Source organism: Oncorhynchus mykiss, chromosome 10 (assembly GCF_013265735.2).
Source record: "Oncorhynchus mykiss isolate Arlee chromosome 10, USDA_OmykA_1.1, whole genome shotgun sequence".
Classification (NCBI taxonomy): Eukaryota; Metazoa; Chordata; class Actinopteri; order Salmoniformes; family Salmonidae; genus Oncorhynchus; species Oncorhynchus mykiss.
Window position 1 is genome coordinate 64128135 of NC_048574.1, and position 14413 is coordinate 64142547.

Sequence of the window (14413 nt, forward strand, 5' to 3'; positions counted from 1 at the left end):
TGCCCAGGCGTTGTAGGGAGGTCATACAGGCACGTGGAGGCCACACACACTACTGAGCCTCATTTTGACTTGTTTTAAGGACATTACATCAAAGTTAGATCAGCCTGTAGTATGGTTTTCCACTTTAATTTTGAATGTGACTCCAAATCCAGACCTCCATGGGTTGATAAATTTGATTTCCATTGATCATTTGTGTAATTTTGTTGTCAGCACATTCAACTATGTAAAGAAAAGTATTTAATAAGAATATTTCATTCATTCAGATCTAGGATGTGTTATTTTAGTGTTCCCTTTATTTTTTTGAGCTATATATATATATATATATATATATATATATATATATATATATGAGAGAGAATACCGGTCAAACGTTTTAGAACACCTACTCATTCAAGAGTTTTATTTGGACTATTTTCTACAATAATAGTTAAGACAAAACTATTAAATAACACATATGGAATCATGTAACCAAAAAGTGTTAAATCAAAATATATTTGAGATGCTTCAAAGTAGCCACCCTTTGCCTTGATGACAGAGTGGCACTCTTCCTAACCTCCTGCCAAATGTATGACCATATTAGAGACACATATTTCCCCTCAGATTACACAGACCCACAAAGAATTTGAAAACAAACCCAATTTTGATAAACTCCCATATCTACTGGGTGAAATACCACAGTGTGCCATCACAGGAGCAAGATTTGTGACCTGTTGGCACAAGAAAAGGGCAACCAGTGAACAACAAATACCATTGTAAATACAACCCATATATGTTAATTGACCCTTTTTTTACTTTAACTATTTGCACATTGTTACAACACTGTATATAGACAATGACATTTGAATTGTCTTTAATATTTTGGAACTTCTGTGAGTGTAATGTTCACTGTAAATATTTATTGTTTAACTTTTGTATTTTATCCACTTCACTTGCTTTGGCAATGTTAACATATGTTTCCCATACCAATAAAGCCCTTAAATTGAATTGAGAGAGATGCAGTAGCAATAGCCAAGACAGCTTGGCTGCAGCCAAAACTAGCTACCTTGTTACAGCCACAATGGTATGTATCATCCCACATAACAGTGCCTGTCTTCACTGGAGTATCCTAGAGAAGCTAAGCTGGGTAGGCTTATTGAGGCACTCTCTTCAACCCCATTCTGTAAACAACTGTTGGTTCCTGGTTGTAGCCCACTCCACCTTAAACCTTTATCTCAAAGGTTTAAAAAAATGCTTGCTATTTCCTTATAGAGGATGAGCTACTTGTGTATATATGTTTAACGACCAGTATATGCCCACACCATTCCAACACACCAAATATGCTTTTTAACATACTTAATTACCATTTTAAGCAGTAGCGTATTTCAAATTACAACACGCATATTTTTATTTATTTAACCACACCCTTTGAGCCATGACGCCAACCAATAATATCCTTTCTCTTCAGTGTAAACGGAAGCGACCTGTGACCAAGAACAGTTTCCACGTTAGCGTTTTTATTTAGACGTTTATTAACCCCCTGGAACTCATCATATGACTAATGTAACTGCACAGCATCACATACTTACCCCAGATAGTGTTTAATTCGATTTCGACTGGGTTGATAGATGTTATTTAAGTAAAGCTAGCTAGTATCTGCTAACAATGGCTAACTGTATGGTTTTTCACACTCAAATTGCCTCCATCATGGAGGTGCTAGCGAATTCAGCCGTTGCAGAGATCTGTAAACTCGTAGACGACGACTATGCAGTGTTTCGTTTGGAAATAACTCAAAGCCAGAAAGAAAACAGGGGATTGAGGAGGAAACTACAGCTCGTGGAACTCAAGGTGGCACGGGAGCGCGCAGAGAGGACAATGCGAGAGCGCGTCCTCGCTAGTCGTCCCAGTAGTGTCAAGATCCTCGACAGATACAGAGGAATGGCAAGAGGTACATTTAGATTTTGTAGAGTGCGGGGGCTGTTGCAGTGTTACCCTCACCACGTGTTCAGATGCGTTACCCAGAATCGGGTCAGTTTTTGGTCACTTCCGCTGATTGTCTATCTTACACAATTTTTTTATTTGACCTTCATTTTTACCAGGCAGGTCAATTAAGAACGAATTATTCTTGCACAAAGACAATATAATCTAACAAGATTCTTGATTTACAGAATTTGCTATTGTTATACTCAAGATAATGTGATGCATGGAACATAGTAAATCAATCAATGAATAGTGTATCAAAAAGTTACAAGGTGTTTCCTTACATTCTTCCCAATTATAGCTAGTGTGCAATATAACGTTGAGCATTGACAGTACCTAACTTAACCACCCCTGTTTCCTCAATCACTCTCTCTCAGGTGAAGGACATCTCACTGGAGGCCACAGGAGCTTTGTGAAGCCAGCGTGGAGAGATCACCAACCCCTAGCTATAGATGAGGGGAGTGGAGCCTTAATCCAGCAGGTTATCGTGATAGAGGTTAGTGTCATAGTGTGACATAAAAAATGACAGATCATCAAATGTGGCCCGTTTATTTCAGAAAGGCTCCTGTCAGCCATGGGCACCTGACTTTTTCTGAAAGAGGGGGTGCAAAAGCTTTCGGGTCTGGGGGACCTCTCCCAAAAACAATTTTCCTGCAATTCTACTCTTTTTAACAGGGGGAATCCATATTTATGAACAGAACACAACAATTTGTCTTAGGTTTTCCCACTATAAATTAAATTGAAAAAGTGTTTTAATTACTAGAGTACTAATCTTCTCCCTTCCCTGAAAATCCCACCCCTAATAATTCATTGACAGGTCTGAAACCCTAACAAGCCTGTGACTCTCACATGTTCTGCTCCTCCCCTGACAATCCCAGCCACAGTGATCGATTGACAGGCCAAACTGATAATGAAATCGAAAATGGGAGGAATAATATTGTTTTACTCAGAAAAGATTTACAGGTTAATAAAAAACATTGTTCAAATGCACATTAAGTTGTCATCTTCTTTTTGTCACAAATAATGCGATCACAATAATGTAGTACAATTACATATGTTAACTGTGCTCTTTTAACAATGTTCTTTCTCAATATGGCAGTGTTATCTGGTAGGACATTGAACAAGAACTGTCAACTTGAAAATGCAAACTAGAGTTTTGCGTTTACATTTGGTCATTAATTATTTTCACATAAAAAATATTTGAAACGTATTATAGTCAGCTATATGTCCATAAATTGCGGCCCTGAATCTGCAATAGAAAGAAAAATGTAGCTCCGGTAATATGGGTCATATTTCAACAGTTTGACCCAGAGCAAGGGTCTCCAACCTTTTCTTTCATAAACGCTACTTCATACAAAAATAAATGTACTCATATACAGCCTGCATATTTTGTCATTATGTAGGCCTAGATAAAGCAAAGCAGTACGACACAAACAACACAGAGTTACACATGGAATAAGCAAGTGTACAGTCAATAACACAATAGGAGAAAAAAAAGAAAGTCTATATACAGTGTGTGCAAATGGCGTGAGGTGGTAAGGCAGTAAATAAGCCATAGTAGCGAAGTAATTACAGTTTAGCAAATTAACACTGGAGTGATAGATCAGCAGATGTTGATGTGCAAGTAGAATTACTGGTGTGCAAAAGAGCAGAAAAGTAAATAAAAACAATATGGGGATGAGGTAGGTAGATTGGGTGGGCTATTTATAGATGGGTTAAGTATAGCTGCAGAAGCAAAACTTTAGTGGTCAAAACAATTCATCTTGAGGCGACTGGAGGAGGGGGTGCAAAATGCAATCTGTTAGCTATTATATCATATTTAACATGGACATGAACTACATGACCAAAGGTATGTGGACACCTGCTCGTCGAACATCTCATTCCGAAATCATGGGCATTAATATGGAGTTGGTCCCCACCTTTGCTTCTATAACAGCCTCCACTCTTCTAGGAAGGCTTTCCACTAGATGTTGGAACATTGCTACGGTGACTTGCTTCCATTCAGCCATGATTATTAGTAAAATCAGACACTGATGTTTGGCGATTAGGCCTGGCTCGCAGTTGGCGTTGTAATTCCTCCTAAATGTGTTAGATGGGGTTGAGGTTAGGGCTCTCTGCAGGCCAGTCAAGTTCTTCCACACAGATCTCAACAAACCATTTCTGTATGGACCTCACTTTGTGCACGGGGGCATTGTCCTGCTGAAACAGGAAAGGGCATTTCCCAAATTGTTGCCACAAAGTTGGAGGCACAGAATCATCTAGAATGTCATTGTATGCTGTAGGGTTAAGATTTCCCTTCACTGGAACTAAGGGGCCTAGCCCGAACCATGAAAAACAGCCCCACCCCTTTATTCCTCCTCCACTGTTCTCCTGGCATCCGCCAAACACAGATTCATCCACCAGATGGTGAAGCATGATTCATCACTCCAGAGAACGAGTTTCCACTGCTCCAGAGTCCAATGGCCGCGAGCTTTACACCACTCCAGCCGACGCTTGGCATTGTGCATGGGGATCTTAGGCTTGTGTGCAGCTGCTCGGCCATGGAAACCCATTTCATTAAGCTCCTGACAAACAGTTATTGTGCTCACGTTGCATCCAGAGGCAGTTTGGAACTCAGTAGTGAGTGTTGGAACCGAGGACAGATGATTTTTATGCGCTACAAGCTTCAGCACTCCTGTTCTGTGAGCTTGTGTGGCCTACCACTTCGTGGCTGAGCAGTTGTTGCTCCTAGACATTTCCATGTCACAATATCAGGATTTACAGTTGACTGGGGCAGCAGGGCAGAAATTTGACAAACTGACTTGTGGGAAAGGGGGCATCCTATGACGGTGTCACGTTTAAGGTCACTGAGCTCTTCAGTAAGGCCATTCCACTGCCAATGTTTGTTGATGGAGTTTGCATGGCTGTGTGCTCAATTCTATACACCTGTCAGCAACGGGTGTGGCTGAACTATCCGAATCTACTAATTTGAAGGGGTGTCCACGTACTGTTGTATATATAGTGTATCTATTTGAATACAGACTAGCTCAAAACATTACTAATCATTGAAAATGACAAATTACCTAATGGGTCATGATCATTTTCTGGTAAAAAAGTGGGTGTGCAAAAACATCAGTTTGCACCCCTATTTTGAAAGTGGGAGTGCAGCTGCTCCATGTCGACAGCTATTAATTTTGCTTACAAGTACATCCTTATTTATGTGCATTGTGAGTAGGGCTGTGGAGAAATTTCACCAGCGGGGGATTGTCAAGCAAATAACTGTCACTCTCACAGCGATTTACGTTAACAAATAAATAGGTACTCCTATATGTTTAATTTAGAGTTATTAATGTAACTTTAGTTGTTCCACAAACATTGGGCTATATGTTTTGATTTTGAATACATTGTAAGGCTTCATGATGTGACTATTAATTTATTTTTGTTTTAAGTCACTTGAAAGGCATGAGCTCTGCTTAGTTTTTTGTGCATTACACACTTTCAGTCTCTCATTCACAATTTGACAAGCACTTGATAATGCCTCGAATTTCCCGGCGGCATCCCCTTTGTGTGCCCGTAATGCACCCTAAAAAAATCCATATATTTTGAGGCCGTTGTCCCCTTGGCCCGAAGTGCTGCGTTGTGCCCTTCGCCTCACTCCGCAGCACCTCTCACTCACATGGCTCTCCATCACGTGATCGTATCTTTGTCACAGACTACAAATGAAGACCCACACATCGGGGACGCAACTGTGTGCGTTCTTATCCAATTCCGAGGTGCATATTAAAGATTTTGGAAGAACTGTCCACATTTACTTTTCGTCAGCCAACAAGATAAATAGGCCAAACGAACAGCAAAAGCACTAGCCTGTGTCAATCTACTATCACCAATAGTACAAAAGTCGACCTATTCTATTCTGTACGAGAAATAAATATTCCAAACATAGTCTGGAACAGTTGTGGGAAGCGATAGATCCCAAATTAATACAACCACTAGCATAAAAAAAACGGTTTTACATTATGTGGCTGATGCAACAGATCAGAACGTTTAGCTTAAAATGTTGAATAACTGTTAGGGTATTTCTTCACAGCCCGCTTGGAGTTTGCCAAAAGGCATCTAAAGACTCGCAGACCATGAGAAACAAGATTTTCTGATCAGATGAAACCAAGATTGAACTCGTTGGCCTGAATGCCAAGCGTCACATCTGGAAGAAAGCGGGCACCATCCCTATGGTGAAGAATGGGGTGTGTTTCAGCGCCAGGGACTGAGAGACTAGTCAGGATCAAGGCAAAGATGAACGGCGCAAAGTACAGAGAGATCCTTAATGAAAACCTGCTACAGAGCGCTCAGGACCTCAGACTGGGGCGAAGTTTCACCTTCCAACCGACAACACAGGAGTGACTTCGGGACAAGTCTCTGAATATCCTTGAGTGGCCAAGCCAGAGCCCGGACTTGAACCCGATCAAACATCTCTGGAGAGACCTGAAAATAGCTGTCCAGCAACGCTCCCCATCCAACCTGACAGAGCTTTAGAGGATCTGCAGAGAAGAATGGGAGAGACTCAAATGCAGGTGTGCCAAGCTTGTAGCTTCATACCCAAGAAGACTTGAGGCAGTAATCGATGCTAAAGGTGCTTCAACAAAGTACAGAGTAAAGGGTCTGAATACATATGTAAATGTGATATTTAAAAAAAAATAATAATAATAATTCTAAACCTGTTTTTGATTTGTCATTATGGGTCTGTTGTGTATAGATTGATGAGGGGGGGAAACTATTTAATCCATTTTAGAATAAGTCTTGTAACCTAACAAAATGTGGAAAATGTCAAGGGGTCTGAATACTTTCTGAAGGCACTGTATGTGTGAAATTTGTTTTGATTTAGAATGGACCATTATCATGCACCCGTCTCGAAACAGGGGCAGCTGAAAAAATACATGTCATCTATGCACTTAAATAGTGCTTTTCCCTTGGTTAATTTTCATGCTAGCAAGGTAGGCTGTTGTAAAGATAAGCAATGTGCCTAATATTAGGAAAGTTGAGAAATAAATATTGTAGGCCTAGCCTATAGAAAGCTGATGGGCTCCTCCTCTATTAAAAAGAGGCCATCACTCTGTTTTATTTCACACAATTTCATAGCTTATGGAAATGTTGCACAACATGAGCTCATGGGTTCTCATGAAGTATTTGATTAGATTTTTGATTACATTTGCATTGATGTCAGAGTGATTAGAGGGACAATAGAGTGCTGAGTACCAGGCAGTTAGCAAGTTTAGTAGGCTACTAAAGACCATCAGCAGCATCAGAGCTTGGAGAAGCCTATTTGACTGCCTTTGTGACTTGTGACCGCCGGTGTGGCGGTAATACGGTCACCGCAACAACCCAACTTGTGAGACTTCCCTACGACATTGTTATTGAATTCAGTAACCTCCTCTCTTTTTGTGTCAGTCAGCAGATGCAGAGGCTCCAGGTCCTGGGGTCAAGCATGAGAGGACAGAAGGAGAGGAGGACCCACGGCACAGTAGAGACATCCAGACTGAAGCAACGGCTGGAGTGGCGCCCCCTGTAGCCAAGGAGGACATCGCAACTGCCTCCACGCCCCAGGCCAAGACTCAACCCAGCATCACGGAGGTCAGTGGAACTCCAAACGCCATCATCAAGTCAGAGACTTTAACTGTAACACAGAGGCTCTTACACACAGGATCTGACCACAGATCAGACCCAGAGAGACTGGTCTGTCCTCCTGCTCCTGCCTCGGAATACTTACCGGTATTTCACCAAAGGCAGAGGGTGGTTCATTCCCATGGAGATGGTGATTCGTTAGAAACTGGCAGTGATGATCCGTCTTGTTCTTACGCTATAGAGATGGACCCTGGAAACATGCCCTTTGGTTTAGAGACCCAGACTGATCTGTCTAGAGGGGACTGGAACCGGTACAGTAGTAGTGTATACTCTGAAGGGTGCCTAGATAAGAAAGGGGAGGTTATAGTGGTGGATGAGGTGACTGTGAAAGTGGAGGGCGACGCTCCTCCCACATTGAATGCAGATCGTCACCTAGGAGATGGACACTCCCAGGGCAGAGATTTCTTAGATTACAGGGGATGCTTAGAGACAAATACAAATTTTGTGACCCACTCCCCTTTACACAGGTTCTGGGATCGCGACTCAGTGTCAACGTCGATGGCATTTTCTGATGTACTTTTAGATCAGGTATTGAACTCAAATGACGAGGCTAGAGCCCAGCCTCAGGGAGGGGGAGCAACATCAGGCAATAGTAAAGAGAAACTGTTCCTCTGCATGTTCTGTAACAAAGGCTTCAGCTGCCCCCAGAATTTGGAGATCCACCAGAGGGTCCACACAGGGAAGAAATCCTTCAGCTGTACCCAGTGTCACATGCGCTTTGCCCAGGCTGGCAACCTAAAGATCCACCAGAGGGTTCACACAGGAGAGAAGCCCTTCAGCTGTACCCAGTGTCACATGCACTTCGCTGAGGCTGGCAGCCTGAAGAGGCACCAGAGGGTCCACACAGGGGAGAAATTATTCAGCTGTACCCACTGTCATATGCGCTTCGCCCAGGCTGGCAACCTGAAGAGGCACCAGAGGGTCCACACAGGGGAGAAATTATACAGCTGCCCCCAGTGTGAGAAGAGGTTCTCCCGCCAACACCAGCTGAAGATGCACCTAAAGGTCCACACGTGAGAGAGGCTGTTTGCCTGTACTCATTGCGGAAAGAGGTTCTCAGAGAGGAGCTTCCTCGGGATGCACCAGCAGAAAAACCTTTCCACTCCATAAAATGGAAAGCAACCATCCCACTCAATAGCTTTTGACATTTAGTTCAAACCTTGCAGTAAAGACAGAGATTAATTGTCATTTTTGTCAGCAGAAAATATCCACAGATGCATTTGGAATAATGAGAGTAACAGATTTCAGTGTTTAATATTCCTGGGTAAAATATTTTATCCAGACGTTGTGTGATACAAGGCATATATACTGAACAAAAATATAAACGCAACATATAAAATGTTGGTTTATGTTTTATGAGCTGAAATTCTGTGCACACATTTGTTTACATCCCTGTTAGTGGGCATTTCTCCTTTGCCAAGATAATCCATCCACTTGGCAGGTGTGGCATATCAAGAAGCTGATTAAACAGCATGATCATTACACATGTGCACCTTGTGCTGGGGACAATAAAAGGCAACTAATCTGTGCAGTTTTGTCACACAACACAATGCCACAGATGTCCCACGTGGAGGTAGCATGCAATTGGCATGCTGATTGCAGGAATGTCCACCCCGACTGTTGCCAGAGAATTGAATGTTCATTTCTCTACCATAAGCTGTCTCAAACGTCGTTTTTAGAGAATTTGGCAGTACAACTGGCCTCACAACCCGCAGACCATGTGTAACCACGCCAGCCCAGGACCTCCACATCCGACTAATTCACCTGCGGGATCGTCTTGAGACAGGCCATTCATTTGAAATCCATAGATTAGGGCCTAATAAATGTATTTCAATTGACTGATTTCCTTATACGAACTGTAACTCGGTGAAATCTTTGAAGTAGTTGCATGATGCATTTTAAATTTTTGTCTCTGACATATTGTGTTTGTATTGTACTGCCTAAATGATGTTCACAAATGCCTGTTTCATTACTTCCGTTCAGCTACTTTCTTTTTTTTTTTCCCCCAAGACACTTTTAATGAGAAAATGTATGCAGTTTATCAAGTTCATGCAGATGTATTGTTTGAGACATACATGTGTGTGGGATTTTGATATGGATGTTTAATAAACACAATGGGACTTTTCATTCTAAGACTTTCACTGAGACTCTCTTTTGTATACATCACATCTGATCTCACCCTGTTCTGTATACATCACATCTGATCTCACCCTATTCTGTATACATCACATCTGATCTCACCCTGTTCTGTATACATCACATCTGATCTCACCCTATTCTGTATACATCACATCTGATCTCACCCTGTTCTGTATACATCAAACAGCACTTTATAACCAATAAACACTTAGTAAATATACTTACACATACCCACACACTAACAAACACCTACTGTACATGTCAAAATAGTTTAATCGGGTCTGACTGATGATGACTTTTGACTTTTAACAGACAAATTTGAACTACAACATATTTATGCCCATTATGATGGGTTTAACAACGTTGAAGTCATTCTGTAACTACAGTATAGGACTCAAACATAGTGGGGATGGGTAAACACTCCATGTTGAACGTGTTTATTATCTGTGTGTACGTACCTGAGGGAGTGTATGTCTGTGTAATCTGTATCACCTGTCTCTTCCAGGAGGAGGAGGAGGAGGGTCCAGAGGTGCTGATGATGAAGGAGGAGGGTCTGGGAAACCCTGAGGGGACCATGGTCATTGAGGACAACCAGATTACACCTCCTGAACCCACAGAGGAACCAGCTGAGCAGCACAGGCCCACATACAGTCTCACTGAGGTGAGCCCACTGTGATCTACGGTCTGAATGGTTTTAGTTCAGGGCCGTATCCACAAAGCCTCTCAGAGTTGGAGTGCTGATCTAGGATCAGGTTTGCTTTTTAAATCATAATAAATAAGATTATATGGAAAGATATTCGATCAGCACGTTTGCATAGTATAAAATCAACTAACATGTTTGCATAGTACTCATAGCAATCCCTCATTGCCCAACCAGAAGATGCTCCATAGCAGGGTGCTCATATCAGATTTCTTGATCCAACATCCTCTCACTCTGTATCTCTTACAGTCAGTAGACATGGAGGATGGGAAGCCTGATCTGCTGATAGTCAAAGAGGAGACAATTGAGGATGAACCAGACAGCATTGACCTGCTGAGTGGACTAAAGATGGGGGAGCAAGGTAAGAGAGACATACATATAGCCTACATACAGTAATAGAATAGTGATGCACCTGGTTATTATCATTTCTTCATTCACAAAATGAAATCAATACAACTTATATTTACATACAAAAACACATTATAATGTATGAACTTCACCAGGTAATTGGTAATTCATAGGTAGAGTTGATGTTTGTAAAGTCTATTTTGTAACCTCTTCCTGCAGGTGGTTGGCTGGAGGCTAACAGAGGAGACTGGGTGAACATCTTGGATTCCCAGACCAGTGCAGCCAAGGGCAACATCACTGAGCAGGCCAGGACCAGAGGTGACATAGTGGAGGTCAGTGGATGGGACATCTTCCTCAACTATGGGCTGGGGAACAACATTGTTAACCACAAACAGAAACAAACAGTCGAACACAAAACAACTGAACTTAGTCTCCATGACAACAGGCTGGCTGTGACCAGGGAAAGGTGTAGAATCGGTCCACGGGGAAACGGAGGTGTCCGTATGCGGCTGAAGAGAACAGACAGACAGCGATGATCCGTCCTGCTCCTATAGTTGTGATTCAGAGAGACTGATGGTGCCTCAGGTTAACCTCCTAACAGGTGCTGCCTTCAGCCTGCCTTCTATAGGATCTAACACCTGGAACATGGACCCTGCGACAACACAAACACTCCCTGGCCTTCATCCTCCTCACACCATCCTAATGTTAAACAAGACCTCACACAATGCCAGTGCCTCAACAGTAAATGGCTACACAATCCCATTGACAAATGATAGCAGTAGTGACGCTATCAGTAGATCCGGTGGCAAAGAGAAGCACTTCCCGTGTTCATTCTGTGGGAAAGCCTTCAATTACCTCAAACAGGTGGAGATCCACCAGAGGATGCACACAGGGGAGAAATATTTTGATTGCCACCCGTGTGAGAAGAGGTTCTCCCACCAGCACCACCTGCAAAGGCACCAGAGGGTCCACACAGGGGAGAAATCCTACAGCTGACCCCAGTTTGAGAAGAGGTTCTCATGCCAGGACCAGCTGAAGATGCACCTGAAGGTCCACACGGGAGAGAGCCTGTACGCCTGTTCGCACTGCAAGAAGAGATTCTCTAAGAGGAGCTACCTCCGGATACACCAGTAGAAAACGCACAGGGCCCATGTATAGAGTGTAGTGACATGTAATGTAGTGTTAGTTTGATGTTAATTCTGTTGGTTTTGAATGTTCTAGGGAACTGGATGAGGTGAACTGAGGAAAGAATGAGTATGATGAGGCAGAGTAGATGATATGGTGATTGTTGGTGTGATGGTGTCTGTAAAAATGCGTCACTGATGAAGTGACAACTATGTCTTGTAGTTTGATACAGGTGTTTTATAATGATGAAATGATTGCGCCTTAATTCATGTTTACTTCACATAAACCAGTCAAGCTGTGTGTAATGTTGAACCTTTTCCAAAGTATTCTAAAATACATTTTATCAAATCGGGGGTACCAGATTTACCGAAAGGGTAAAGTGTTACCATAGTGAGAAAAGGTATTGTACTTGTCACAAGAATAGTACTTTACTTCAGGTTATGTGAGTGTATAAAAATAACAAGGGTGTCAGCAGTCATTTTTGTATCATTGTATCATCCTTCTCAGTCGAACCAAAACATATTTAATTCTTGAATCAACACATGGAAAGGTTTTTCTAATACACTCCAATGGCTCCATATTGTTAGGTACTTGAATCACAGTGTTAGAGATGTGTTTGACTGTGGTTAACATTTTATAAAGTCATGTTTCTGTGTGTACAGCAAAGAGTTTATTTTATAAACCTTTATGCTTTTCTGTTCAATGTGTGTTTACAGTCTGCAGTCCATGAGGACCTGCTGATATCCGGTGTTGCTGACGGGAGAGACTGGACCTCTGAAGCGGCTGGTCACAAACCCTGGCCCCGGATCAGAACCCTGGATCAGGAGCCGTCGCTCTTCCTTCCCGAGTCGGAACCAGGACCCAACCACGAGGGACAGCGACTCCAGCACCACGCAGAACACAACCAGTGGACAGGTGGACTGAACAACCTCAGTCCTGGTGGTCATCAGAGAGACAGAGGCTCCAGCCAGCAGCTCAGACCCTTCTCTTCACATTCTCAGTGCAGGGATGGAGCAGGGCCTGGGGCTGAAAGAGATAGACCCTCCTGTTCCTATGATACAAACACCACTGTATCCATGATAAACAGAGCAGGTCACCCTGGGCTTCAGCCTTCACAGAGAGTGGTGGGAGACCCATCTGGTGGGAGTCTAACAGGAAGTCTGTCTTCTCCTTCAGGGTCTTGTCTAATGCCTGGTGACTGGGTTCATAGAAAGCCTGGGCCTGGGTATAGCCTTCCTCATCTACCTCATGGTTACCCCACCAATACAGGCCGGGTCAGGATTGGCATTCACCACGAGAGTTACCTAGCCTATAACACAGCACACAATCCCAACAACACCCAAACAATGGCTAGAGGTCAAGGAGGGAGCTCAAATTCTAACCACTTGAGGGTGGTGGCTCCTGCTTCTACCTCCTCTGGTGTCATTGAGTCACAACGTGGGAGGCCGAGCATTAGGTCGGACGCCGACAAGCCGTACGCCTGCCCCACCTGTGGAAAGCGCTTCGCTGAGGCAAACTATGTGAAGAGGCACCAGACAGTTCACACCAATGAGAGGCCCTTCAAGTGCAAACTATGTTACAAGAGCTTCTCCTTCCTGACTAACCTGATCAGACATAGGAGTGTCCACAAAGGGGAGAAATCGTAGCAGTGTGGCTTGAGATGTACACAGGGGATATCTGGGAACTATTCTTAAGCTGACATACTGAATTATAATTATCATGTGAAGTGTCTCAGTTGAGCATCGGAGTATGCTCACCATCTCTGATACAGACTTGTTGTTTGGTGTGCAGGCATAGCCAAAACAGTCATTTTATTGAAGTGTAGCTATATCTCCCCTCTGAATTTGGTTTTGTCTATATTCTATACCCTCTTTTTTATAATATATTTATAACACCTAATGTTATTGGGCATAATCAGGTGGTACCTGTTCCTTTATGTACTGAAACAATGTGATCAAATCTGTTAATACATTTTGAACCATGTTGTCCTTTTGATACACTACATTACCAAAAGTATGTGGACACCTGCTCGTCCAACATCTCATTCCAAAATCATGGGCATTAATATGGAGTTGATCCCCCCCTTCGCTGTTATAACAGCCTCCACTGTTCTGGGAAGGCTTTCCACTAGATGTTGGAACATTGCTGCAGGGTCTTGCTTCCATTCAGCCGCAAGACCATTAGTGAGGTCGAGCACTGATGTTGGACGATTAGGGCTGACTCGCAGTTGGCGTTCCAATTCATCCCAAAGGTGTTTGAGGGCTCTGTGCAGGTCAGTCAAGTTCTTCGACAAACCGTTTCTGTGTGGACCTCGCTTGGTCCACGGGGGCATTGTCATGCTGAAACAGGAAAGGGCCTTCAAGAGGCAGTTTGGAACTCGGTAGTGAGTGTTGCAACTGAGGACAGACGATTTTTACACGCTTCAGCACTCAGCGGTCCCGTTCTGTGAGCTTGTGTGGCCTACCACTTCGCGGCTGAGCCGTTGTTGCT

General features: G+C 43.0%; 2 protein-coding genes across 5 annotated transcripts; both read left to right on the forward strand.

The window, feature by feature from the left end:
• The first annotated feature begins 1423 nt into the window (after positions 1–1423).
• On the forward strand, positions 1424–14038 carry LOC110534702 (zinc finger protein 497-like). 4 transcript variants are annotated; one of them, XM_036934470.1, is made up of 7 exons: positions 1424–2004; positions 2334–2452; positions 7378–7560; positions 10256–10411; positions 10700–10811; positions 11018–11130; positions 12640–14038. In XM_036934470.1, exons 1-7 carry the CDS (start codon positions 1986–1988, stop codon positions 13567–13569), a joined length of 1632 nt encoding a protein of 543 aa, XP_036790365.1. In that variant the 5' UTR covers positions 1424–1985; the 3' UTR covers positions 13570–14038. The 4 variants fall into 4 exon arrangements, with proteins under 4 accessions (XP_036790365.1, XP_036790362.1, XP_036790363.1 ...); XM_036934467.1 differs by having other exon boundaries at positions 1426–1924; XM_036934468.1 differs by having other exon boundaries at positions 1426–1924; positions 10259–10411.
• On the forward strand, positions 7571–9026 carry LOC110534716 (gastrula zinc finger protein XlCGF8.2DB-like). Its single transcript, XM_021619648.2, has one exon. The coding sequence runs from the start codon at positions 7795–7797 to the stop codon at positions 8626–8628; it is 834 nt and encodes a 277-aa protein (XP_021475323.2). The 5' UTR covers positions 7571–7794; the 3' UTR covers positions 8629–9026.
• Positions 14039–14413: the final 375 nt, after the last annotated feature.